The 19,756-nt window shown below is 40.0% G+C and overlaps 1 protein-coding gene across 1 annotated transcript in view; it reads right to left on the bottom strand.

Annotated features, from left to right (window-relative positions):
* The window catches only part of SPOCK1 (SPARC (osteonectin), cwcv and kazal like domains proteoglycan 1), a gene marked incomplete at both ends in the record, with an annotated part of 284,542 nt that extends 266,142 nt beyond the window's left edge, over nt 1–18,400 (bottom strand). The window contains one exon of the mRNA XM_080627170.1: nt 18,233–18,400. Within this exon, the coding sequence (XP_080483296.1) occupies nt 18,233–18,400 (168 nt within the window). The remainder of the gene's footprint in view (nt 1–18,232) is intronic.
* Between the last annotated feature and the right edge of the window lie 1,356 nt (nt 18,401–19,756).

Below are 19,756 nucleotides of genomic sequence, written 5' to 3'. Positions count from 1 at the left end.
CTGTGCAATTTCTTTTCAGGGCATACAAAATTACACTTGTTAATGATCTCCTGTCTAAGAGAAAAATTCATGTTCTTAACTAAAGCTTTAAACTTGCTAGAAAAATTGTACTGATCTGCGAGCTATACACCACTTTCTCAGGAATGCAAACTCTTCCTAATCTGATATCTATATACCACTTCCTCAGGAAGTCTTATGGACAAATGTTATGCTAAAACATTTATTTAGAGATGAACAACAGGGATGCCTGCACAGGGCCTCACAGAGATTGTGCACAAGTGCAAAAAAAGATTTCGGGATGATGGATGGTCTGAAGTGGGAGATCGCTGTAAAGCTTTTTCAGTAGCAGAGTTTATGGCCATTACCACAGCAGATTGCTTCATTGTAATTTTCCATGTGAAAGGAGGCAAAAAAGAAAACAAACCAACAAACCACTCTCCCCTTCACTGGACAAGTGAGTCAAGTATAAAAATACTCTCAGCAAATGACAGCTTTTTAGTTCATCTTTACATTTAACAATGACAGCATGTTTGCATGACTCAGATGCATGATTCAGCTGGTGTTGTCCTCTTAGCTCACTAAGAAAGAAGGGAAGGAAAGAAGCAGTTTATTTTTAAGTATGCCTTGCTAACAACATTTTGATGAGAAACGCTTTCTTTCCTTGAGAGCGGAAGTCTTGGTTAAAGTCAGCTTCAGAGATAAATAAGAGTAGATAGATGGCTTTCAGGGAATCTGGAGACAAAGCAGGAAGCTTTAAAGAACATACTTTGAAAAGAGAGTGATGACAGGGTAGGTGCACAGTCAAGTTGCAAGCAAAAACCAAGAGTCAAATCCCTGTTTGAAAAGGGGTGCAGAGACCTGCAGTTTTGATAGTTCTGAAACAGCATAATCTAGTGGCTTATTAATTATCGGAGAATCCAGACTCTCAGCAGACTCTCTTCTTCCTCCCCCATAGCCATTACAGCTTTAAAGGCTGTTCAAATTAGTCAAGAGACAAGCTGGACAAATGAACAATTCCAAGCAGATGTTTTCTCACATCAAGAGCTTTCAGAGACATTTTGTCTATTTCTCTTGTCATTCAAAATGAATCCAGAGTTAGATGCTGTAATCCAAGATGCTTTAAATTCTAAGATCTCCTTATCTAGGGTACGAACCACAACATTTTATGAACTAAAACTCTTTCAGGAAGTACATCACCTATCCCTATATTGTTGATGAGCATTTCAAATACAAGATTTTAAATATCAATACAGAGATTCCAAAGGAAGAGAGCACTGCCTGAAGGATAGTCTATATTCCTAACAGGCCGTTTCAGAAATACCAGCTTAACCTTGAATTGAGCAGGAAAGATACCCTATATGTTTTTCAGAGACACTTAGGCCTAAAATGTTCACCAAATGGGCAAAAGTGAAAGAACTGGTCACCAGAATGAAAAATAAAAGGCAGTTAATTGTTTTTACTTTCTCTAGACCACACTTCAAAACAGAGGTAGGAAACATCCATTTTTCATTCTCAAAGATACTTTTCTGCTTAGGAATACGTGAGAATTCATATCCTCAGAAATGACGAAAGTTTGGCCTCTGGTATCACAGTCTATTATTTGCACAGGAGAGTTCAACATGTGATAAGGGATTCCCTCACAGTCCAGCTCACTGCTGAGTACAGCAAAGGAACAGACGGAACACCAGCGATTTCTGACAGGAAACTAAAACACTATCAGAATCATACAATACGTCTACTTTAGTTGATAGCAAAGACAACAGTACCAAAAGCAGCTTGTTTTGCTCCTGAATATATCTTTGATGACAAAAAAGCTCTTAGAGAACAAAGTAAATTAATTCTACAGATGACATCTTTATAAAATGTGCATGAAGAGTCCTGAAACATTTTTGATGAAAAATACTACAGATTTTTCAGTGAGAATAAACACAAAACTTACCCAAGCAGCCTTATATTTAGGCTTAAAACTCTGCATCTTAGACAACGGTTTGAATTAATCGCCTTTAAGTGTGAAGAGTTTTCATGCAAGCTATCTGCCAGCGACAGTTTCTATCTGGGTTTGTTTCATCTCTTTGTTTTAACCTCAGGGGTGTTTTACCCTCAGAATCTCATTTAATAGAGAAACAAGTGCTTCATAATGTCAGAACTTCTGAAATACTTGAAAATGCAAGCGAATCCTTTCCACTCAGGTCCCAAGCACATTAGGACTCCTTTCCCAGAGCAGCCATCCTACTCAATGGAGACAAGCAGAAAAATCCCTGTGCTCTCCCGCAATAGAATTGTCAGGAGTGAGAAATGATTTAGTGGTGCAGTCCACTTATGCACTGTCATACTCAGGCCAGGCATCAACCCTCTCCTGGGCACCAATCTAGGAGCCCTGCCAGTTGTACAGGGATGAAAGCAGCATCAGTTGGATATTCTCTTTAACACCGGCTGGGAGTTTGCCATTTCGTTTGTTGAATGAGGCCAGCCATAACTTAGTCTGGCACTTTCTTATTGTTTTTATTATCCAAATTACAGCGATAGCTCCCACAGCTTCCCTTTGAGAATTTACCATGAATCTTTGAAGCATGATCTAAGGTCTATCTCTGGAAAACATCCCTCTGTTTCTTATATTCACTAAGGTATAAACCAGTCACATTGATTTTTAATCTCTGAAATTTTGCTTTGCTTTTCAGAAAATGAAAGCTAAAGTAAAAATAAAACCATTTATGTAACACTAATGATAAGGCTGAAATGAAGGAGGAGCTATTGCTGTAGTGTTCTAGCTCTTGCCGTTTGCATATTGCATGCATGTGAAAGCAAAAGATAATAGAAGGGCCCTTGACTAAACACAGAATTGAAATCAGTGCCAGATTTACATGCAGTGATGAACTGGAAGACATGGATGAAAGGTTAGGTGGTTGCTGTGTTCTATTCAGGAATATAAAGGAAATCACTATACATCACATACCTATGTGGTCTCTGTGCACAGGCCCAGTAAAAAGGGATTTGTAGTGCTTGGAAATGGTAAGCAGGCAAAGGCTTAGCACTGCTGCTGACATATGTAAAGGAGGTGGGAGGAGAACAAGTTGTATGATTACAGCAGGATGCAAATGTGACATGTTTTTAGTTAACACTGCATTTGCCTTGCCAGAAAGCTCAGGAATGCACTCTATAAACAGTGTTTGGGAACAATAGTGAGTAACAACTTGCATTTTCCTTCTCCCCAAAAGAAACACTCCCTAGGCAGCAAATGAAAATCTGCTTTACAAAATTCCTTTTTATGTGCCCTCCTGTCATTCCTCCAAATTGTTAACAATAAGCTGTTTACTTCCTGTCATTGGATTTCATGTGGTTTTCTATAGCACCATACCAGGCATATTTTTCATGTTGTACTGCTGAGCAGAGTAACTTAATGATCCTTCTACAAAGGACCAGTCAGGTCTCCAACTCTCACTACCTTCTTGTGGTATGTCCCTCATTCTTTCTCAGAGTATATGCAGCAAGTCAATGAGCAGTCCTAAGTACTACTCTCTCAGTGGTACTGGAAGAGTGGGTTAGGTGGTCTTCATTGCTTCCCCATCACATTACTGCAACTTACAGTCTACCTGAAATGAACAATTCTGTAACTCAGCAGGGAGTGGTAAGCCCTGTCATTATAAGGAATGCTACAGAGTTCTTCAGCCTTTTAAGGCAGTTAAATTGCAAGTAGCACAGCTGCAAAACCTTCAGATCCTGGGTGATAAGTCACCTTGTCTTGTTATTCCATACTTTCAGCAATTCAGAAACATCTTCTGAAGCCATGAACATGCAACTAAGAGTCACTGATGTGCTCAGGAATCACAATGAGAAAAGGAGTCTTAAAAACTCACTGACCCAGCTTCAAAAAACAAGGGAAGAAGCAGAACTCTTCTGGGCAAAGTTTCTATGACTCATGTACCTGTTGGCTCAAATGATTGTAATAAGCTAAATAATTTCTGAAAACTCTTGATCAAAGAAGTGTTTCTGACTACAGTTTGAAACAGCTCAGGCTTAGTTCTTTCATAGGGCAAATGAAGTTATATTGCGTTTGTAGTTCTTGTAGCTAAATGCCAAGATGACTAAAATGGTGTTCCAAAGAACATGATGGTCGTGACTGTTTTGATAATCTTTAAATTTAAAATACTTCAGGTAACACAGTAAAGGCTATTCCTGAACCCAAACTGGTTTTATGAGGTCTATAAGAGGAAAGGGAAAGTACGCAGGGCTCAGCAGAAGTCAAACTATGTGCAAGTGCTGTTCTTTCAATAAACGTAGCTGACGTTTGTTTCTAGTACAAGCAAAACACTCTTATCAAGACCAGCATACTGAGAAGGCACAGAGATGGTCAACTAAAAAGGACCCCATACTGACACAGATGTCTTAATTTAGTTCTACTGCTGACCACATCAAGTGGTGATAAAGATTAATTATTTGTATTATAAAGTTTGTACTGGTCAGCAGCCCTTGCAAAGATGACAGTCCCCAGTGAGTTGGCTTCTGCATGAACACACACATAGAAGTGTTTCCACCCCAAGAAGTTTATGATGTAAATACATTCAAGAATTCAAAATAATAAGCACAAACAATTCATTCAATCTTGTTGATGAAGAAACCAGCGCAGTAGGAAACTTTCAATTTCATACTGGAAAAATTCCAAGTCAGTTTTACATGGAAATTGGCCATTAGAACAATGTTGAGGCAAACACAAACCTACATGTTTATCCTGTGAATTACTTATTGTGAGGAGATACAGGGAGGTTTTGATGGGAAAAGAAAACACATTTCACAACAAATTTAAATTTATAGTTGAGCATATGGAGAAAAATAGAAGCTATCAAAGATTGCTTCATTGGCTATTAAAGATACTGCACAAAATATTTCATACATAAAGGCAATGGCATCAGTTTTCACAGAAATATTTTATGTCTATATCCATAGAGTCTGCAGGGAGAAAGAGTGATATAAAATACTTTCACAGACTAGGAGAATAGTTAATTCACTGGGACTTGAAGGTAAATACAGGTCATCTCACAGAGATAAACATATCAACATGGATTCATTTAACAACAAAAAGGAAAGAGAAAAAAGAAAATGTGATCTTGACTAGGTTGATCCTCACAAAAATCCATCCAGCTCCTTTGGGATACAGAATGTCTTATTTTTACTCTACTGATAGAAGCCATATTTAGAGCATTTTTCTCTTTAGCAACCTTCTGTTCTCCTCCTTGCTTCTGCCTCTCCTTATAACCAAATATTTTAGGGATTTGAATTTAGAGAATGGAATCATGCACCTAATCAATCAGCCTTTAAATCCAAGATCTCATCATTCTGAACAGAACCTCATACAAATCGCAGCGATTGTGCCTGCAGGGCTGCCACTGCTTTCTCAAAAGATTACATGGACCAAAAGAAACCACTTTGTTTTGCCCTCTGGCTTTCTATGTGAAACAAGTGTCACGGTGAAATGCTGACAAAATCCTCTCATGTTTTCTAGCTTTGAAAAATTGCAGCACAACACTAATGTTGGAGCCACACAGCAAAATATATGAAGGGGGGTTTCTTTGTTTTGTTGTTTGGGTTTATTTTTTTAATAAGCTACAGTACATTACTTCCAAAATTTAAGCAGAGAACAGAATTGTTCCCTCTGTGCAGAAATAAGGACATGGGAAAGAAGCAACCTTATGGGCATTTTGTTATATTTACTCTATATATGAATGTATAAATAATAGGTTTCAGCTATGGAGGACAATAAAGATTACATTCATCCTTGTGCAGCATGAGACCAGCATCCAGGAAATGGTTTGAAATTCCCTATGTTTTCCATGCTTTATATATGTCCTACACACTGAATTACACTAACTGTTACAAATTCTATCCTTACTTTACTCCTGCACCACTGTATTGAAGCACCATCCAAGGCAACAGAGCAAACTGCTTCCCAAATAAGCTTGCAGCAGCACATGAGCACTCAGTGGATGTTCTGTTTCAAACCAGGCTTTTGCCATCTGTTCCCTTGCTAATTATGAATGCTACAGATATCCACAACTACACTGGAAGGAAAAAAGTGATTAAAGCATACGTATTCTTTCCACAACGCATCTTTGTTGTTTATCTCAAATTAAAAGCAATGCCACCCATGACACAACACACAAGTCACACAGTAGGAAGACCACATAAGGGCAGATGTTTATAGTTTCTCATCTGGCCACAAGCCAGCAGTGATTGCTTGGAGTCCGAAATGTATTGTGTAAACTCAGCAAGAGAATCTTTACAACTGTGCCCAGAATCACAAACATTTCTTAGGTAGAGCTTACCAGTAGCTTTGCTGACAAGAACACTTGCTGCCCAGGTCAGGATCATGCAGAATATTGATCAGCAGCTAACTAACCTTCTGTTGTACACCCTCTAAATCCCCTTCTGCTCTCCTCTCCCTCTGACTATCATCAACCCACCATTCTGAGGTCCTCTTTAATGAAGCAGAACATGTTTTTCTTCTAATGGAAGGTGTCCTTGGCAATGGCAGGGTGTTGGAACTAGATAATCTTTAATGTCTCTTCCAACGTGAGCCATGCTATGATTCTGTGATTCCTTATCTACCTCCTTCCCATTCTGTCTTTATAAATTGATTACCTACATACACACACCACCACATGCCATGTTATTCATCTTCTCTTTCTGCCAAGCGTTTTTCATGAGGGGAGATTCCTGGGCTGTAGAAAAGATGGTTCCAGACACGATTTCTCACCTAACAGAGCATGTCTCCATCTCAGCCAGGATTCCCCTGGCTGGATCCACTAAATTATCCAGCATTCATTTGCCTCTGACACAGATTGTATGATTGGGGGGTTTTGTTGTTTGGGGGTTTTTGTTGTTGTCAGGTTTTAGTTTGTTTCTCTGTGTTTTGTTTTGAGTTGTTTTTTCCCCCTCATTTGTTTTGCACCCGTATTTTCTCTTTTTAAGGAAAGACTGAGGAAAACACACTTATTCTATCATTGTAGTTTCAGTAACTCCTAATTTCAGGAAGCTTCAGTTTTAAAATCAGCCATGCCCTAAGGCTTCAGCTTAGTATCTTATTTTATATCTATGTATCTCCTAATTGAGTTCAAATGTTATAGACAATCTTGCATCGCTCTGGATGGAAGACATCAACTGCACCATCCCCGATATATCAGGAATGGTTTCACAATAATGGAGGTAGGTTTCAAAATTGCTTCCTGTTTGCAGCTTCTTTCATTGCTAATGAAAGCTGCAGCCATAATGAGCACATGCCACATCTATCTCTGTACACTGCCCCGCTATAACAGAATATTACTTCTTCTTGATTACACAGGGCCATATTCTGCCATTAAACCACAGATGGAGCATCTCAACAGAAACTGATGAGGAAGTTCTGCAGTTACTTAAAAAAATCCTGATAGCAGAATATGGCCCATAAGAAGTTGTTTGGATATTTTTCCTTCACATACAGAGATGGGACTATTCACAATGGCAGACGCTGGTTTAGAAGTGGAAGTTTCAATAGATTTTAAAATGGTTCTGAAATTGTTTATCTTTTTATGAATGCTCACAAATTGTCTATTTATACCCATTAAAATTTCTTGTACTGGTGTTCAGTCTTCTTTTCTCTTTTACAAGGCATTGCACCTCAACAGGAAATGACTACTCACAATCTCTAACAGCACTGTCTCTGGGGAAGAAAGATTACCTTTCATCTCAGGTTATAAGAAGTTCATTACAAGCCACAAAATCTTTGCTCTGCCAATCATTTTAGCATTTAAGATAAGATACATGCGTAAGACACAAAGCATCTCTTCATGCTTCAGGCTTTATAGAAAGCAAAGGAGACCCGATAGAAAAATAGATATTTGTGTCACATAAAAATCCACATTTCAGTCTATCTTGCCTCATATTGCAGTGAAAATAAACCATTAAGCATCTTGTTATATCCAACTTTGTTACCTAAGCATGAAGAGACTGTGGCCACTGATCTGAATTACTATATATTTCCTATTAGCAAATATAGCTGGTTTACCAGTTTCCTTCATGTTGTAGAACTGCAGTTACATGCATGACTGAAAGTTGTGCAGTATTTTTTCAGTTTATTTTATTTTTACTTTAATTAAATGCAACATAATTTCTTTTTGGATGCTGTTGTCCTGAGTGAACAATAATGTGGAAATTCATGGTTGTGTTTACGCAACATGGCAAACAATTCTGTATTTAAATCACTAATTATCCTGTGCCTATAGATATCCCTACTGAACACAGCACTCTGGCATTCTGTTGTGTGAAACAATTTCTTTTTCAGCCCCACAAAACAAGTTTTAAAAAGCTCAGTTGATCTATAAATCCAAACAGTCACCAGTTTCACCAGCTGTAGTTTAACATAAAACAAGATACTGGAAATCTGCTTTGCCTAATATCCCTGCTTTAACAGAAAATAACTAGTCCCCCTTCAATATGATGTGAAACTAGAGGTGTACCTACCTCACACTAAATAGGCAGGTAGACAAATAGATAAATAATGTCTGGCTAACATCAAAAAGATTAGCTAGCCTGGCTTCCCTTAGAAATAAATAAATTTTATCTCTTCTATACCTTAAGTGAAGCTTATGCTAGCAAACAAGAAATGAATTTGACTCTGTAAACAGTGCTGTCAGATACTGGCACATATACCCAAAGGAAGAACAGAGATCTGCTTAGCTTTGCCTTTCTGTATTCCAACCCAGCGCATAGCTCAGTAAAGGAGCACTGCCCTGGGACTTACACGACATAACATTTGTTGTTGGATCTGGCATTAGCTTGATTGATAACTCCAAGCTAGATTTATCCTCTGCTTCTACGTTTGTCTAATCTAGATATACATCTCTTTATGCCTAACCCCATCGGAGCAGCGCTCTGAGCGCAGCAAGGAATACCCCAGCAGCGGGCTGTTCCCAGACCAGGCGTAGTGTACAGGTTCAGCACTGGACAGCTCAGAGCCGCACTCCACGGCCCCGGCTCAGCAAGGCCCCGCCGCCTGCAGCACGTCAGTAGTGCTGTGCACATAGACGCTGGAGCACGAACAGAGTCGTCCTGGAAATCAGTATTGAGACTCTAATCATCAAACAACAGATGACAGAAATTTCCGATTCTCTAAAAGTGATCTTTATTAACATTTATCGATTGCAATCAAATTCTACCAAGATCCTCAACATCCCTAGCACACACAGAAACACTGCCCTGGAATTATAATTCTCAGCCTCCCTCCCATTCCATTTTCTAAAAATCTAAGCCTCCCCCTGCCCAGTTCCAGTGACTGCAACTGCCTCTACCTCAATCTCCTGTTTGGGTTCAAGCTCTCTGACTGCTACAACTTAAAGAGAAAGGCAGGGAGGACAATAAACAAATTCTAGAAGACAGTGCCGAAATAAACTTCTGAACAGCCAAGCGAACTCAGGGAAGGAAGGACGAAGACAGGTCTCCAAGCTAAAAAGCACATGCAAACTATTCACAGAATATGCTGTGCAGTTTCACATGGAATTTGTATACACAGCTGGATTTCCTGACTAGTCAGCTTAAAACCACCCTGCGTAAACAGACAAGTACCACTGCCTCTATCAATCCCAGCGCCAGTCAGAATTCAACTGTAAGCCATGATCTATTGAAACCTTTTTTCAAAAACCAATCTGAATACAGTTACTGTAACTGTAATTTTTAATCAAGTATTTTTCTATCTGCCCAGGAGATCAGTGAAGTGGATTTATGACATCAAGTTCATTAAGAGGACGGCTACGATCACAGAATTAATTGATGCCCCTTACACCCATTTAATGAGAATGATTTTCTGTTAGCTTGGATTACAAGCCAAACTATAGAAGTGACACATGAAGACCAATCAAGTCTCTGCCAAAACCTCCATTCAGTAATCTTTATCTGTAAAGTGAATTTTAAATTCTATCTTGGCCTTGAAATGCATTAGAAGTTAGATGTTCAGTCCAAATGCATTTAGCTGCCAACCCACAGCAGAAAATCCACCAATGATGACTGCAGGAGTTACTTGCCTGATGACAGACTAACACAGAGTTATAACTTGGTAACCTCGCAGGAATAAGCCCCTATGCAAACCTGGCACAGAGTTAAATGTCGGAAGTACAGAAATCCACACTTGAGGCAGCAGCATTACCTTAACTGTGTTCTGTTTCAACTCCACTTTGTTGTTTTGTTTGAAATCTGTAACATGCGTACTTTGTAGACTGTAGATGTTTGATTTTCAGATAGTTTGACTATTCCAGGGACTTTGATGGAGCTGGCCAGACACCTGACTATTCAGTGTCCTCCAAAAGCCAAAGAGAACTGTTTAATCTAACTGCTCTTTCATGTACAATTGTTCGTTGTCTAAGAGAACAGGAAGATGAGGGATATGAGAATCAAACTCAGGCCTCATGAAAGTCTTTGAGAATTTGGTCATGAACTTCAACATAACCAAGAATTCACTACAGCTCTTTTAGATTAATCTCATTTTTGGTTACACAGGGAAAGACATAATCAAACATCAGTTTATTCAAGGGCTGCTATCTAAAAGAAAAGTTTTCATATCTTAGATGTAATATTTGACCTCCATTTCCCTTATGAAGTCCTAGCTGCTGAAAAAGCAGCTCAGCTGCCTGACCCCAATTTCAGACACTCTCATATTTTATCCTCAAAAACTGCACACATTGTTGAAGACTGAAATGGGCTGAAACTATATATTTCTAGCCTCCTAGTTAAAATCATCAGTGTAGAGCAAACAGCTAAATATCTGAAACAAAAAAAAAAAGGGCAATAATCTCCCGGACAGTATCATAACTAAGCTTTCCCTTTTGGCACTTGAGAATAACAAGCCTGATTTTCTCAACCCTAAGCCTAGACAATTTACCTAAATAAATCTGATACTATTTACCCATGGAAACTTCAGCCTGATAACAGTTGTTACAAACACATCAGAATTCAGCCTCCTGAGACTATTTTTAATCCCCCCATTTTCTATCACACCCACATGGTTTGATATGACACATGGCTCATTTGTGAAGGGCTTTTTTCCCCTTTTTTCCTTTTAAAAGAGTTTTGATAAATACATAACCAAAATCTATCCCAGTACTGTGTGCCAGGTTTTGATTTGCTGGGCTTTTTCTGCTCCCCCTCTCCTCCCAGGTGCTGACACTGCAATACATCAAAACTTGCTCTTCCACTATTTTTATTCTTTTAACCAGTGATCAAGAAACAAAATATTTCTCTTTTGTCCTTGCAAAGGTGCAGAATGCTCTTCACATCATTGCATTTCCTATAGCTCCCATTGCAACTCTTAAAACATACATTCCCCATCCAGAAAAGTAAGAGAAGAGTCGCTTCCCAGGAATCTGACAAAATTACAGATTAAATTTGTAATAAAGTGAGCCCCTATGGACAAGAAATTCTATAAAACGGTGGGGTAGGGAAACAGTAATACAAGAACAGTTACTTAAAAAAAACCTATAAAACATCTTAGTGAAAACTTTATCATGGATATTATTTGTGACTGCAGTCTACAGAAAGTGAGGAAACTATTCAAGTTGTAATCTGAAACATGAAATATTGAAACTACACACTGGTTTTCTGGTGACCTATTTAGCTTTGTAGTCTTGGGTAATTCCTAGGGAACCTGGATAAGTGTCAGTTAATTACAAAAAGCTGGCCCTCTGTACCTTCCAAGTTAATTATTCTGACACAAATGCCATTACTTTTCCCCTTGTCCACTGCAGAAGGAAAGTGTGAAGTTTGAGGAGGGCATTTTTAATAAGTATATCTGTTTGGAAGGAAATGATAATGAGTTACATTTGCACAGTCTCATGTTCTGCTATTCTTTTAAACTTCATTCAAGTACATCTTAGTTCTACTTTTCAATCACATTTATATTCCGGCCTTGTCCCTCTGTTGAGTAAGAACTGGTGTAAGAGACAACCTATGCTAAGAGTGTCTGGGTAGTTATAAATCACATTTCAACTCTGTTGTACTTCTGTCCACTGGAATCCATACACACTACCTTCATCTTCAATTAAACCTCAAGGTGGGCTTGGAATGATAAATCTCATGAGAAATAAGCCTGAGGTGCCTCTGTTCCATTACATAACCCCCTCACTTTACTGACTGAGTGTATCCATTACCCAGCAAGTAGGTACTGAAGTGCACTGTAATCTTCTGTATGATTATCTTCACTGCTACATAATTAGCAGGGCCTGAATGGTTTCTCAAGCAATGTCCATATTGAATGTGCTGATAACTGAATCACAGAAAACCTGTGCTTAGGTTTGAAGTGAAGAAAGTAGGAAATGTGATGTTCCGGTAATAAACTGTTAGAAAAATACTTCATTCTGCCTGTAGACCTGAAAACAACAGGAAAATAAAATGTGATCGCAAACTATGATCTAGCATTATCAGGTGGTATCTAGAAAATGGCTGAGTCTTTGGCAGCAAGATCACATTGAAGGCAGGTATCTAACAGGAAAGAGACAGCAGAAGGAACATAGTCTATGTTAGCTCAACTGTTAGCTGTTAGCTCAAAAATCCCAAAGGATCAGAGGATCCTTGGGTATCACAGGTCAGGTTCCACCGCTCTAGAAGCTGTATGGGTAGGCAGCAAGACAACCATCTGTGAGGAGCTTTAAACTTAACGAACAGACACAAGTGATACAAGCCTGCAAGGCCTCTAGAATCAACAAATCCAGGTTCTTTCATTACAGTTTACTATATCATGACCTTTTCTGTTAACATGCAAGCTACATACTGAAACTGAAGTGCTCATTAAGATAAGTTTTTAAAACATAACTATGGGTGGACTAATATTTTCGTCACAAATTATCTACTTATTTCTTTATCTCAGTTTCACACTAAGTAGATTTTGCTGTACCTCTCTTCTGAAGCAAATCTACTCTTATGCAATTAGCTTTGACAAGTAACCTAATATAGCATATTATTTTAAAACAAGCTCTTTTCCCCTGTGATGCTGGAAGGCCTTTGTTTCACCAACTCCAGAAAATTTCTTGGATTTCAGTGATCCAAAGTGCTCATAACATTTGTAATTAAGTATTCTCTCCTATAAATTGTACAATTTTATTTCTTCAACAGAACCAGAAATCTTTCATTTTATACACTCCTACAATATATTTGCTCTCCTCAGAGTAGCATTACTTTCATTACTTAGAATAACTCTGCAAATCAATGAAAGTACACAGGTTTTCCTTCTCATCTATTTCAAGCTGAGCTGTCAGGACCCAGAATAAATTCATGTTAGCTCTCAATTCCATGACCTTCTACTTTGTACTTCTAAATTTCATTTCATTTCTATTACTTGAGTTCTCAAGGTCTTCCAATTCTGCCTGCTTGGTATTCCAACCCTTCTCAGTACTGGTCATGTTTTCCAACATTCTGTTAACAAGTTTCACTACCACATTTCCAATTTAGGGCTAAACAAATCAGACAAAGGTAAGCACAACAGGGAAAGCAGTGAAGAAGTATGAAGAGCCAGCCCAAAATCCAGCAATCCATCAGTGACAGGGCTAAGAGCTGGGGGACCTGTATTGTTCCAGGCTTGCATTTGCTTTACCACCTCATTCTGCACTTCAGAGCAGGCGTGAGGAGAAATTCATAGGCTCAGAAAGGTGATGTACATAAATAACTGGCAAAATTGTCTCTTCAGTGGATTGTATCAGTGGATGGTAAACTATGACCTCCCTGAGAAATCTGGTAGCTAATGTAATCTACTTTATATATAACTATTCACAATCCTGATAGTTATATATATATATATCTATCCACAATAAATTCTGAGAAACATAGACACACAGATGATGTGCTTCTTAGACATGCACAGTCTCAAAGCATCTCCAGGCATATAATGCATGGTGGTTTTAACATGATAGCCTGGACTGAAACTCTTTAAGCAATAAAATTTAGAGAAACAGCTTAGTTAATGCTCAGAACGTGGTCTGGCAGCCTGCCATGCGTGAGCATGCACTGAAACCAGAGTTCATACCAAGATTCTTAGCTTTCAACTTCACAGAAATTCCTTCTATAGTTTATACTAGATATTGTCCAAGTTCATTTAATTTTTTTCTTCCTTTCTGCAGTTTAATTCAAAGCTAGTTGAACTTATTACCTTTTTATAGATAAGTATTAATAAAATAATAGTTATAAGTCCAAGTAGAAGTAATAGAATTAGTCTGTTCATATAATTTTGATTAAAGACGGGCCTAGCACTAAGAGGACACTTATTCCATGTCTCCTGTGCCAAACCTCTGTGAACACAATGATAAGCTGCTCTGTGACCTGTTACAATTACCTGTATGGCTACTCACATAATAAATGTTTTCTGAGACTTATAGGAATTGACTTCACAATCAGGTGTCAAATTTGTGCTGAAGATCCTCTTAAGCCAAAGGATCTTTCTCAACAGATTTGACTGAAAGATCAAGGCCTTAATATTTGTGCTCATGATATCAAAAGGTCTAATTTGATCCTCATCTCCTTGATGTCTGCTTTCCCAAGCCTGAAATCTGTGCAAAGGAAATAGCTGCAGGTCCTTCCAACCTTGCTTATTTTTCCTCCTTTTCTAGCAATAACTATACTGAATTAGATACTTACTAAACTAGACCTAGTCAGTTACTCAAGTAAATAGCAAGCCATATTCTGCAATAATATTGGATTAGGGGAATAATGCAGTTCAGAGGAAGACAAATACTATTCTCCCCAGCTATAAAACAGAAATTAAGACAGAGCTAGGATTTTGTCAATTGTCACATAGAAAGTCCATGGCAGACAAGGAAAATGGGGCAGAAGACAGACAGGAATATCAAGTTCAGATGGTACTGAAAGCCTATTAATACATAAGACATTTAGACCATGATTGATACTAGACAACACACAAGATTTTGAACAGCATGTGCTTCACAACAGATCAGTCACATTGGTCTCAACATAAATTTACAGGCTCTGCTGTTTTTAAAAATGGAGCACTTGAACATTCTACAAATTGTACTCAAATCATGTAAAAAGATTGTATTGTAAAGTACTGTTTTAAACAGATCTCTCGAGGCCTTTTGAAAGTGTTGACAGGTCATCATTTCACACTATTAAATTCAGAAAGACTTAAATATTTAGCCTGATTATGTGGATCTAATGCAGACATCAAATGAGGTGTACTTCTGTGCTCTCTTTTCCCAGAGGAGTAATGACTGCTGGGCCACTAAGTGCAACTACCATGCTGTCTTCACCCAAAAGAAATATGGGTCATAGTAAAAAAAAAAAGATCAATAGCTGTCTTCTCAAATGAGGCCACATTGGACCACAGCTCAATAAGGCTGGCCAACCAATTGATTTTGAAAAGAAGAACTGAAAAACTTCAGAGAAGGCCAATTTAAAATTTTATATTCAATTATATTTCATCTGTAAAAAAATTCTCAAGTACTGCAACATTATGATAGATTTATAGGCACACGTGCACGCAGATGTTTATGCTGCATGCACGTAGAGTTGAAAGTCACCACGTCCAAATCAGTCAAATCTTAGCTCCATTTGCACAAGTGTTTCTCCTACTGTACATAAAGACACAGTTATGTAAATATTTGTGCAATCTTATTTATATAATACAACAACAATTCAGAAAGCTACTGAAGGTAATCATGATAATGACTGCAACCTTGCTTTTGCTGATTTACAGGGTATGAACTAAGCCACCTGCTCTGCAGTAGCTGTAGTGACAGACCCCAGAAGGATTTAACTGAAACACTACTTCTATACTCCAGCCCCTGTGCAAAGCCTATATCAAGAATCTCATCTAGTAACAATGTATGGTATGTATAGCTACAGTTTGGGAACTAAGGGAAGATGGGAAGACAGTTTCCCTGCAATTCAACCATTATGAATGAAATGCTAGTCTATCTACCCCATACACAACAGTTAATGCCGATACGCTGCATTTCATCAGGCAGTCTTTTAACAAATGTTTTAACAATCTATCTCCAACAACATAGCCATGAAGCAAGGATCAATTTTCTTCTAATGGCATGCAAGAAGCGTGCTGTCTCTGTTATACCTATTACCTTGGCAGCAGCTCTACCCATGCATGTCATCATCTGTGGACACAGAACCTCTCAGAAGATTATGATACAATAAATTACTTTGGTTGAAGGCAAGTTATTATGAGCTTAATTACATGTGCAAGCTTTTTATATTTTCATTTTGGAAAAAGCTTAGCAGGAGGTTATTGGTAGTCTCTGTTAATTTGTCCCATAAAATATTTAATGGATAATCATATGCATTGGTAGCATGCTAGCTTTGAAGTAATTAAATAGAACCATAAAGATGGCTGGGTAGAAAGATACCTAAACTTAACATGAACTTTATACCATTTGCTTTTGCTTGGCAGAGGACTGGTTAAGAGGTTTTGGTTAAGAATCATTTTATGAGGAAAAAGTTTTGAGGCTTTACAGTTTTGGTTAGCATTTTCAGCAAGCCTAAAAAAGCATTTTCAGTTCTGAAACCTTAAAACATGACAGAGGTAATCTTCACAAACATCTTCCACAGGAAGAGGAATAATTTCTCTGACAATTGCACTTGGGAGATTGGGGAAGAGGATGAGAAATTGCAAGGCCTCCAGGTTTCAGAAAAGATGAACTTTAAGCTCAAGAAGTGCGATTAATACAAGGCCTCAGTTTGAAAGAAGACTATTGAAAGGTGTCCCTTGCTATAGGTTTGTCCTTTGACATACATTTGTCCCTTGCCATAAATCTGTCTCTAGTTAAAAGTGTTTTCAGATTAATTTGTCAGGCCTTCATTCAACGTACCATTTTCAAGTGCTGCTGAATTCAAGTTGTACATAGAAATTAACAAGTGAAATCCTTAACCTGTTCTCCTCAGGAGTCTAAACCAGATATTGACAGATTCCCTTGCCACCTCCTAAAAATCTATGAAACCATATTAACCGTAAAATCCCCTTAATAAAATAGTAGTTACTGTACAAGCACAAGCTTTTCCAGATACCTATTATATGAGAACTTCAACCATCCCTGTAGGTAGGTATCACCTCAGCGACTGCATACAAATATACATTCTGATGTATCTGTTGATACCATTCTTAAGGCTCTACTTTGTTACACTGAGATTGAGAGCAGCACGATTTCTCAGACACAGAGATGACTACAACTACAGAAAAATAGAGAATAAGCTAGGCAGAGATAGGTCACATTTAACTGTAATATTCTGACTTCTTTGCAAGGCAAGATACACTGTTTACACCACAGAAACAAACGCTTAACACCAGAGCTCCCTAAACAAACGAATTCTCACAGAGTAGCACTAGCAGGGCTGCTGACCAGCTCTACTCTCCGCTTTCCCACTGTCACACTGCAGACACAGTGCACAAATCCCATGCAATAAAGAACACTTAACCTCCGTGTGCTCATGATTAATGTTAGCAGTAACGATTCCTTTACTCAGTCTTCGGCAGACTGAAGCAGGGTGTTCTGTTTGGGCTCTAAGACAGCTTTTCAACAATACAGACAACACACGCCTCACCAGGAGCACCGTAAATGTTACATTTGTCATGAGCATTGCATTTCCTTTCCCCCAGTCCCTGTCTTAATGTACACAACTGTATTTAAACTAGGGGAATTCAAGAATTAATTTGAACCTTAAGTGGTCTGCTTTGTACAGATACAAGTCATAATACATCTTGAAGATGCCCCTGTTTTCCAGGCTGGAAAAAACCCGAGTCAAAGCATTGCTTCCTCCAACCCTATACCAGAGTCAAAGACCTTCATGAGCAGAATTGACAATAAAATGTTTTCCACCAGATCTGCGGGCAAAACGAGCTTCTCTGTTTACCACCTTGTGGCCTGAAGTGGTAACTATTCCTTTCTTACACACACACCGCTTCATCATTTTACATTTAAGTGCCTTCTTTAGCAGCAAGCACAGAAACTTCGCTCAAAGTTCCTCCTCAGAGGAGGCCGTATGCTCTCAGTGAGACTGACACGAGCCCAAACTGCCCCAGTTCATGGGGTAATCGAGAACGTTTGGTTTCCAAACAGCTCTGAACATTCCCCATACAGGCAGCAACCGGTTGCCCAAGCAGCAATCCTCTACCCACCGCTTCTAAAAGCCAGCAGCCACTCATTGAAACGATGCTGCGCTCAAAGGAAACGAACAAAAAGCATGCTGTAAACGAAGTACTTACATCCCTGAATTTGTTCCAGTACTTGTCTCTATCATACTGCGAAACGGTGCTCAGCCATTTGTCGTTGTCCAGGAAATTGCCATGATTGCTGCTACTCGTGATGATTTCAGGATGCCGGCTCTCCACTTGCAGGAAGCACCAGGCAGCGATCACCAGCACCCCCGACATCTGCAAGGAAAAGAGAGGAGCGGAGCAGGCAGGGAAGTTCAGAGCAGACCCAAGCTCAAGCTCGTCTCCCCTCACGCCCCTCGCCAACTTCTGCGTGCGGAGCTGCCCAGACCCGCCCAGCCTGGAGGGGCGGGAGCAGTAACACCGGTCCAACAATAAAGGTAAAACCGGTCACCTGCAGCCAGGCAGAAACCAGGCAGAGGGAAATAGCGTTGTGAAACCCCAGCGCAGCCTCCCGGCCAGCGCTGCCTGCGCGAAGTTTAGCTGCGAGGGCGGAGAAGAAGCCCTTACCTCCAGGCAGTGCCACCGGCCGGGGCTACGAGCACCGGTGCGCTCCTCTTCCTCCTCCTTCCCGTCCTTTGTGCGGGTCGGAGCGGCACCGAGCCCCGCGGAGGCTCCTTCAGCGGCTCCGGCTGTGCCGTGTGTGTGTGTACGCGGCGAGGCGGACGAGCGGCAGCGGACGAGGTCTGGCTCCATCTACCTGCGGCGCGGAGGCAGCGCAGGGGCGGAGCGCGCTCGAGCGCCCGCCTGAGGGAGAGGCGGCTGTAACGGTCGCTCTAACGGTCACTCTAACGGTCGCTCTAACGGTCATTCTAACGGTCACTCTAACGGTCGCTCTAACTGTCGCTGTGTGAGCTGAAGGGGCTGCGGGGCCCGGGCACGTTGTGTGTCTGTGAGGAATGGTGGGATCGCCCCTTCGTAGAGGGGGCTTCGCTACCGCTGCAGGCTGAGGAGTTAGAGAGCTGTAAAACTGGCTGTAAAACCAAGAAAACACCAACAAATGTCAGCTTTTATAAGCCCTGGGAGGATGTAGAATCATGGAATCACAGCATAGTTTGGGTGGGAAGGGACCTTAAAGCTCATCCAGTTCCAACCTCTGCCATGAGCAGGGACACCTTCCCTAGAGCAGGTTGCTCCAAGACTCATCCAACCTGGCCTTGAACACTGCCGGGGATGGGGCAGCCACAGCTTCTCTGGGCACCCTGTGCCAGTGCCTCAGCACCCTCACAATAACGATGTTTTTCCTAATATCTAATCTAAATCTGTTTTTCGTCAGTTAAAAACCATTTCCCATTGTTCTATCGCTGCCTGCCCTTGTCAAAAGCTCCTCCCCAGATTTCTTGTTGGCCCCTTTAGGCACTGGAAACTACCCAATAATACGACTGCCTTGAGTCAATGGTTTTACTATTTGCAAAAGTAACGACGTTCCAAAGGTGCAGAAGTCATCCCAGGTTGCGTCATTCCTTTTGACAAGGAGGTCCTCTCCCTTGGCCAACCCATCCCATGCCATGAAGGGGTTTCTGCACCATGAAGCAAGGCACAGCCCAGGACATCTGAGGGGGTGCAGGGGAAAGA

Source organism: Psittacula echo (assembly GCF_963264785.1).
Source record: "Psittacula echo genome assembly, chromosome: 11".
NCBI classification, from domain to species: Eukaryota; Metazoa; Chordata; class Aves; order Psittaciformes; family Psittacidae; genus Psittacula; species Psittacula echo.
The sequence above is the reverse complement of the archived record's forward strand: the minus strand, read 5'-3'. Positions and strand labels throughout refer to the sequence as shown.